General features: G+C 36.1%; 1 protein-coding gene across 1 annotated transcript; it reads left to right on the forward strand.

The window, feature by feature from the left end:
* Nucleotides 1-5,361: 5,361 nt before the first annotated feature.
* On the forward strand, nt 5,362-8,115 carry SPIN4 (spindlin family, member 4). Its single transcript, XM_004695180.2, has 2 exons — nt 5,362-6,404; nt 7,968-8,115. Exons 1-2 carry the CDS (start codon nt 5,793-5,795, stop codon nt 7,971-7,973), a joined length of 618 nt encoding a protein of 205 aa, XP_004695237.2. The 5' UTR covers nt 5,362-5,792; the 3' UTR covers nt 7,974-8,115.
* Nucleotides 8,116-9,410: the final 1,295 nt, after the last annotated feature.

Below are 9,410 nucleotides of genomic sequence, written 5' to 3' on the forward strand. Positions count from 1 at the left end.
ACGGGTTAGGACGCAGCACTGTAAGCTAGCCCCAGCTGCCTCAGTGTGAGTTTGTTCTCACGCCCCAGAGGTGATCCACATGGTGTAATAGACCTCTCCTCCTTCCTTGCCAGCTGCTCCTTTCAGCAGTGTATTTAGTCTATCTGGCTGTTCTACTCCCCTCTGTCTCTGGTGAATACTCCTTTTGCCCTTGCATCTCTGGCCTGTACCCCAGTTCTGTATGAATAAATAAATGAATGAATGAATGAATGAATGAATGAATGAATGAATGAATAAATAAATAAATAAATAAATAAATAAATAAATAAAATTATTTTTAAAAGATTTTATTTATTTATGCATATAGAAATGGGTGCAGGGATAGCGAGAGGATTCACCAGAAACAGAGTGGGGAGCAGAACAGGCAGATCGACAAAGACAGGAGAGGTCTGCTGTGCCATGTGGATCACTTGCAGGACTGTTATCTAACTCGCAGTGCAGTGGCCTTGGCTTGGGCTTAGCTTTGTAGTGCTGTGCTCCAACCTGCTGTGACAACAGGGAGAGCCCATAAATAAATCTTTTTTTTTTTTAAGTGATTATGAGTGAATTTTTTTCTTCATTTCTTTTTCTTCTCATTTGTTCTTTTGTATCTAAAAATTCAAATCTAGAGATTCAATGAATTTTTATATACTGATTTGTGATCTACCATTTTGCTGTATTCATTTTCTACAGTAATTTTTGTGTAGGCGTCATTATGGTTTTCTCTATATATCATCTGCATATAATGGTTGTTTTATATCTTTTCTTTTTCAAATGGTGTTACCACACCACATCTACCACCAAAGTTAATGTCATGTCTTAGCTTAGCCATTCTATCCCAATTTCCATTGTCATTGAGTTGTAGAAGTTTAGAGCAAGAAGGGACATTAGAGATGAATTATTTCAAAAGTCTCTTTTTTTCTTTTGGTCTGATGAAATAGAGGCAAAGTTATATTTCATGTCTTGCCCAAAGTTGCATAACTATCATTTCATGTACATGAAATAATATTATTTAATAGTAAATATTATTATGTTATATATAATTTTCTGCATCTGATTTATTGTTTAGAAATATATATATAGTGAATAACTTTCCTTGTCAATTATATATTATAGAGCTACTGTTAAATTTTCCCCATGTTCAAAGTTTACTTGAAAGTTGAGGTGTTTTATAGATGATATATCATTTTGACAGTTGGTTACATTAATTTATTTTTACATTATATAATAATGTAAACATTTTGATACATATAGTACACAAAATATTACTATTTTGTGATTATGTTCAAGGCATGGAATGTTGGAAATATACATTGGATCCAGTGATGTGATAGATGTTGGTAAGTATGTTGGGTAAATGAACCAAAAGTTGTATAAAAAAAAGTAAACATACATCTGTTTTCAAGGACACGGGCAGCACATGGGAGAATTATTTTACACAAACTAGTTTGGACCACCACCCAGCATCAGGATATAGCTGTAATGTTTTATGAATCGTTTCTATTTCTACTTCAGAAAATTGATGTGTGTTTGTGTGTGTGTGTGTATGTGTGTGTTTTAATCAGGCTGTCTTAACATTACTGCTTTAGTCACAGATAAAATAAAAAGGACAATATGCATAATATCTCCAACTAAAAACCTATTGTAGCCTAGTGAAGTGGTACAATATTAGAAAACTTTAAAATTGCAGCTCTTTCTGGATGACTATAGAGAAATAATTACACATTAAAACTCATTAAAAATATTCTGGCAGGGAAATCAGCACCACACACTTTGCTTTTGCTGAGTGGAGACTGGAAAATATTTTTGTTCTTCATATCACTTAATACTATTTTGATAGGGAAGCAATACCTGCTTAGGGAAAAACTGTTCTGCCAGGTGAGACGTGAAAGATCAGCTTTCTATTTGGTCCTACAAACACGACACAGTTAAGTAATTGGAATATCATCTGTTTTCACCCAGTAGTGGATGGAAGATCAATTTCTTGCATTTAAGACTTGATTAACCTTGTTGCCCACCACAAACCACATCCCCTACTCCATAGCTTTGTGCAATCAGTGCTTTAGCGGGTTGATACTGTTGTAAGCATTTTCAGACTTATGGACAATTTTTTTTTCTTTTCTTTTCTTTTTTTTTGGTTTCATAGATTTTTTAAAATTTTTTATAATAGTTTATTTTTACATATATTTTTTAAAAGATTTATTTATTTGTACATACAGAACTGGGCTACAGGCCAGAGGCTCAGGGGCAGCGAGAGGATTCACCAGAGACAGAGTGGGGAGCAGAACAGGCAGATCTACTAAGTACACTGCTGAGGGGAGCAGCGGGCGGGTCAGGAAAGGTCTCCTGACCTCCGGGGCAGGCAGGAATTGAACTCATGCAAAAGTGGCTTTAGCTTCTTAGTGCTGTGCTTTATAACCCGCTGTGCCACCAGGGAGGCCCTATTTTTACATATTTTTGTGCATTTTTCCATCTCAGTTGCAATCCCCTTGGGCTTCCCATCACCAAATCACCCATGTGCCATCACCATAGTCCAGTGCATTTCCCTCCCCCCACTGTTTTTGATCCCATTCCCCACTCCACACCCACAAAATGTCTCTGGTATATAGCTGTTCATCATTATCATTATTTTCTTGCCTGTTCTGTTATATTACTGCTATGAGAGAAACCATCCGGTACTTTTCCTTTTCTTTCTGGCTTATTTCACTAAGCATGATCTTTTCCAGCTCCATCCATGTTGCTGCAAAAGACATGTGTTTCTTTTTTTTTTTTTGGTTGCTGAGTAGTATTCCATTGTGGATATGTACCACATCTTTTTAATCCATTCATCCATTTTTGGGCATTTGGGCTGTTTCCATGCCTTTCCAATTGTGAATAAAGCAGCAATAAACATGGGGGTGCAGGTATCTTTTTGAATCAGTGTTTTTGTGTCTTTTGGGTAGATACCTAGGAGTAAGATTGCTGGGTCATAGGGAAGCTCCATGTTAAGCAGTTTGAGGAAACTCCAAACAGTTTTCCATAGTGGTTGTACTAGTTTGCATTCCCACCAGCAGTGCAGGAGAGTTCCTTTCTCTCCACATCCTCACCAACATTTGTTGTTGCTAGTTGATGTTGAACATTTTTTTTTACCCATATGCTTGTGGTGATCTGCGTTTCCTCTTTGGAGAAGTGATGGGCACTTTTAAGGGGTAAATAAAACTGCCATAGGAGATTTTAAGCTATTACAATGGCAGTCTGCAGAGAACACCATGAGACTATTTGGGGAGAATTTCATTGGGGAGGATTTCTTTCAACTGGAGCAAGGAGGCTCAGAATACTTACTCATTTAACAAATATTTATTGAATACCATCACTGTGTAATCTTACATCTTGAGATGCAAGATGTAAATCCTTTTTTGAATGGTTTATAGTTGAGTGGACAGATCTATAAAGTAAATATTTTATCATAGTGTGGTAAGGCCTACTGAATCTATTATGTTAGGGAATGATCTAAACATCAGAATCATAGTTTTAGAGGAGAAAGAATGTCTCATCTTATTTTTTCTCCTCAAGCAAGATTCCACTGAAGGATATAGCCAATGAGGCTGAGTGAATTGTGTGCCCTGCATTTGTATACCTTGTATGTAGTATTTTCTCACCTGTGAACTATTGTTCTAAGCACAAAGAGCATGGCACATACAGGTCTGGGGAATTACTTGAGGTACATTATATGCGGAACATAGTGACATTGATATTTATACATATTTCTGGCTTTCAAATGTGAACATGTGTGAATATGTACATAAACAACTATATTATAGTGGTATAGTTGATATTTGGAAATATCTTTAAATGAACAGTTTTCTTGTTTCTTAGAATCAAATTCTTGTAATATAGTATTGGAGAGTTACCTAATTTCCAAAGTTTTTGATGTAAGAAATAAGAGGAACTAGGGAATACACACAAATCTGCCAAACTATTAGCAGTTTGAAGACTAAGTTTTTCTGTTTCTGCCTTGGAATGTGAAGAAATGTAGAGGCATCCATTATTGTCACATAGCTCTCTCCCTTACTTTCTTATGTATCCATAAGAATTAATGGCTTTTCCTTGTCCACTATCACATAAGGGTTTCTCTACTCACCAGTGAAGGTTGGAGGAGTAGGAATAAGAGGCTTACATTTGTTTCTCAGTGTCATCTTTTTAAGTAAGATATAGGAGTAACTATTTTTCAGGCATCTTCATTTAATGCTAAAATCATGTGACTTGACAAAGAATAAGATTATGGACACTATTTTCCATAAAAGCATGAATTAATTTTAAAGTTAAGAAAACAATAAATGTATACCACAACATATTAATTTTCTCCACAATTTTGTTTAAATATCCTGCTTTTTCACAAATTTTATCTCATATATGGAGCTCCATGTCATGAAATGTTCTTTGAAAATACGATTTATATTAGCTCGATAAATCCTTATATGGATGTAAACTAGTTTTCTTATTAGTTGCCAGAGATCACTTAGAATAAATAAAGAGCCATCCGGATAAAGAAACATTATCAAACCATTAAAAATCACATTTCAAAGTAGTTAATAACCTTGGGGAAAAATTAGGATATAAGTGAAAGAAGCAAGCTATAAGAATGTGAAATAATCTCAGTTTTATAAAATATAAATGTTTTATTAATAATCAGAACCATTTACATTCTTGTATATATTTCAAAGTCAAGGATAAAGTTGGTTTCTCTTTTATTTCACTTTAAGGAAACCCCTAAATGCTGCACATATTTTTTTACATTTAAATACTTATTTATATATTAAGCAACCATTACCAAGAGTGATCCGGTAAGTTTTAACCAAGATGGTGGGCTTTACACAAGGCTTTTTTTCTCTGGTCTCATATCCCATAAACTAAAAGAAAACCATTTGCACGTACAAACTGTATGTTGAATATTATTTTTGTAAAAAACTGTGCGGAATTCCTGGGAGATAGAAAGCAGATGGAGCAGTTGTGAAAGAAGTTGGCCAGCTACAGGCAGCCGCCGGAGAGAGAGGAGGAGGGGAGTCGGCTAGTCTGGCTGGGTTTGAGAGAAGTGGTCGGGGGTCGTTTGAGGAAATGAAGGAGTGCTCGCGACTGTGCAGATCCAGCACCCGGGCGCGCGCTGTCCCGCCTAGTTGCCGCCCGCCTAACGGAAGGCGAAGGGGTGGGGGCGGGGCCGCGGAGCAGGCGGGCTCTGAGGGTCGGTTCCCGAGCGGCAAAAAATCCCGGCGCCAGAGCTAGGCCTAGCGGAGCAGCGCCGCGAAGCCTCGGCAGCAGCTATTCTTCGGAAACCTGCAGCCGCCGGGACCTTTGCCGTTGCAGACATCCCTCTTACCTTGCCTACCTTTCTGGTGGGCTCCTTCTGTATCGCCGTTCCGTAGACACAGCAACATCGAAAACAGCTAAGTGGGCAGTTCCGGGTTTGGGGCTGGAATTGGGGCGGACTCTCGGAGCGGGCTACTCTCGGGAACCCGCCATCTCCTGCGGCAACCGCCGCTGCGGCTAACCCCTCCAGGGCAGGGAAGGAAAACGCTGTGGAAAGGCTCGCGCAGTCCCAGTGCCCCTCGTCAGCTAGAACGTTTCTGCCAAGTCTTGGAGAGCTTTATGCTCGGAAAGGAAGAGGAACTGGCACACACACAAATATATATCTACACCTATATATTTACATGCATGTATATCAGATAGGAGAGTGTTGACTTTTTGTCAGCTTAACTGAACAAGTGACAGTTTTGCCGGAGTCCCCTTAAGCCCGAGTCATGTCGCCCCCAACTATGCCCCCGATGGGCGTTGATGGCGTGTCGGCGTACCTGATGAAGAAGAGGCACACCCACAGGAAGCAGCGGCGCAAGCCCACTTTCCTCACTCGTAGGAACATAGTAGGCTGCCGCATTCAACATGGCTGGAAAGAAGGGAACGAGCCGGTGGAGCAGTGGAAGGGCACAGTGCTCGAGCAGGTTTCGGTGAAGCCTACTCTCTACATAATCAAATATGATGACAAAGATAGTGTGTATGGACTAGAACTGCACCGCGATAAGAGAGTTTTAGCGCTAGAGATCCTTCCTGAGAGAGTGCCAACCCCTCGCATTGATTCGCGTTTGGCAGATTCCCTAATTGGCAAGGCAGTGGGGCATGTGTTTGAGGGCGAGCATGGTACGAAGGATGAATGGAAGGGCATGGTCCTGGCTCGAGCCCCTGTGATGGACACTTGGTTTTACATCACCTATGAGAAAGACCCCGTCCTTTATATGTACACGTTGCTGGACGACTACAAAGATGGAGACCTACGCATCATTCCAGAATCCAACTACTATTTCCCTACGGCAGAAAGGGAACCTGGAGAGGTGGTCGACAGCCTGGTGGGCAAGCAGGTAGAGCACGCCAAAGATGACGGGTCCAAGAGAACCGGCATTTTCATCCATCAAGTAGTGGCCAAACCTTCTGTCTATTTCATTAAGTTTGATGATGATATTCACATTTATGTCTATGGTTTGGTGAAAACCCCCTAAATTTCCTGGGCTCTTTACAAAAGAATTGTGGAACTAAAAATGTAAAAAATGTCATGTTCTTGTAAGTGTGAATTTTGAGAACAGTTTTGGTGTCACAAATTCAAGAATTTATTAATATTTATTGTGCCTCCAAATCTTACTTCGAGTGCTTCCATAGTTTTGCCTCAAGTGTTCTTTGGTACTATTCACGTTGCCTTCTTCTGTAACTGAAAACTTAAAAAATTAGGTGCTAATAGAAAATTAAAAAATGTTCACAAGGAAAAACTAAAGAAAATTAATAGTGTCACCCCACATCATGTCCTTCTACATGTCCTATTTCCTTACCTCCCCACTTTTTTCTTCCAAGGTAGAAAGTGTTAGGAAGATTATTCACAGTCTTCTGTTTTCCCCAGCCTCTTACAGAAAGTTTGGTGCAGTTATTTCTGTAAAAATGACAAGCCACGTAGTTTCTCTGTAATTGCTTTTCTCACTTGGCATATTCATGACTTTGTTTTATCAGTAACTGGAGATCTCTCCCCTCTCTCATCCCCCTCCTCTGGAATTTATTTTTGTCTATGATATAAAATAGAGGTCCTGGGATATTTTTCTCATTAATTACCTTATTATCCCTTTATTTTGATTAAATCACCCATTTCCCTCCCCTTCTAGAATTTATTTTTGTATATGGTAGAAGATAGAGGTCCGGCTACTCATATAGTCCACATTGGATGCCTGATTATGCCATCACATTTATTAAATCAATCACCCTTATTCCCTGTCTCTTCCCCTCCTCTTTTTCTTCTCTCCTTCTAACAGCTGCATATAGGTTTATACTCCGAACAAGTATATTACCATTTCACTATGAACAGTCATTTATTTACTTTCTTTTTCCACCATTTCATTGATGCAGTACATACTGGTGCTTTTATTTCTACAGAGTGGATTCCCAGAAACTAGATTGCTTGGTAGCTGTGTATTTAATTTTAAGAGCTACTCTTCAGTAATCTTTTATGTCTGAAAATATGTAGTGTAAAAATTTCCATACAATTGCTTCCTTAATTGATAAACTCAATTAGGTGTTTTTTTTTGTTTTTTTACTATTTGGACTTTCTCTTCCTGCCAATTCTTATCCTCTGCTCATTCAGCTACTGAATAACTGATCCTTTCCTTAAGATATTTGTAGGAATTCTTACTATATATTATATACTTCCAACATATACTTACTATATTATGCATATTAACCATTTGTTAAGCAGAATGTTATATTTTTACCCATTCTATCATTAATCTTAATCTTATTGATGTTATCTTTTACTTTGTAGTGTATTTTTAATTTTAGATAGAATATGATCGTCTTTTTTTTTACTTTTTAGATTTCTGTTTTTTACAAATGAATGCTCCCATACAAATTCCCAACTAAATTTTTCCTAAAATTTTTTTTTTCAGGTTTAACTCTTTGACCCATCTGGAATTTACTTTTGTATTTAAGAAGGTAGAGGAGCAACAATACATTTTTCACATTGGACACCTTATTATACTCTTTTATATTAGATGAATCATGTGTTTTCAAATTCTTAAACCAATTACCACATTGTTTTAATTATAAGACTTGATCATAAATTTTGAACTCTAATGAAGAAAACCCCCTCTTTTTACTTTTTTCTTTCCTTTATAAAACACCTTAAATATTCTTTCCATATTTAAAAAAAATTGGAATCATAGGATTAAATTATAATTCTGCATTTCTATTTAAGGATTATTTTCCATCTAAATAATACTAATCCTTAACAGTCAAAAATTTTCATACATTACTAAAATGTTTTGTATAATGTTCTTTATATAAGTTCATCATTTCTGATTAGACTAATTTCTAAATATTTTTATAAATATTTTTCTAACATTTTGACATTTTGAATTGGTATTTCTTCCTAATCATTTGTAATTTTCAATATTTGGCAATATATAAAAATACGTTATTTAAATATGTTTATCTATTCTAGTCAGTTTAGTAAATCTCCTAAATTACAGTTTGTTTTTTAATTAAAATATTTTGGATTTCTTAGACATAAATTATTTCACATGGGAATAAAGATAATTTATTTGAATGTTTATATTTATTTTCATGAAATTAACTGTATTCTCCACAATGATCTTAGATAATCATCATGGTCAGACATGCCTGTTTTTCACTTTTTATGAATTGTCTTCAACATTCTTTATTAATTTGAAATTTGCCTTTGGCTATTGGTAAATAGGGAGTTTTTCTATTTTTGTTTTACACAGTATTATTACTATAGGTGGTTCCTGAATTTTTTTGTTTTTTTTTTCAGTATCTATTGAAAAAGTCTTATGATCTTTAATTTTTGATATGATGCAAACTTCTGTTTTCATGTAAATCCTTAGTGATAATGTAGTAATCACTTGATAAAGTGCTACACTTTACTTACATTTTACCTTTTGTTTAGAATTATTCTACTTATAGTCCAATATGAAATTGTATTTTTTATTTCTTTTTATTATTTTATCATATTTTTATCATTAAAACAGCTAACTTTAAAAATGGATTGTTTTCAGTCTTTTTCTGTGGTCTGGAATAGCATATATCATGCTCGAAAATTTAGCTAGTTATAAACTGGAACATAATCTAATCTTGGTGACATTCTTGAAGGTAGTTATTGTCAATGGTAATTAGCTTATTCAAGTTTAAAGTGGTCTTTCTGGACTATATTATTCAGATCTATTATGTCCTAGATATGTCCAGTTATGAAAATGTAATAAAATCATCTGCTACAATGGTATGTTAAACTGCCTTTATATTCTTTTATTTATTTTGTAAAGTTAAAACATAAGAAAATATGAAAGATGTAACATTTGTTTACCGTCACCCAA

This window comes from Condylura cristata, unplaced genomic scaffold, assembly GCF_000260355.1.
Source record: "Condylura cristata isolate star-nosed mole 26May11 unplaced genomic scaffold, ConCri1.0 scaffold00056, whole genome shotgun sequence".
In the NCBI taxonomy this organism is placed as follows: Eukaryota; Metazoa; Chordata; class Mammalia; order Eulipotyphla; family Talpidae; genus Condylura; species Condylura cristata.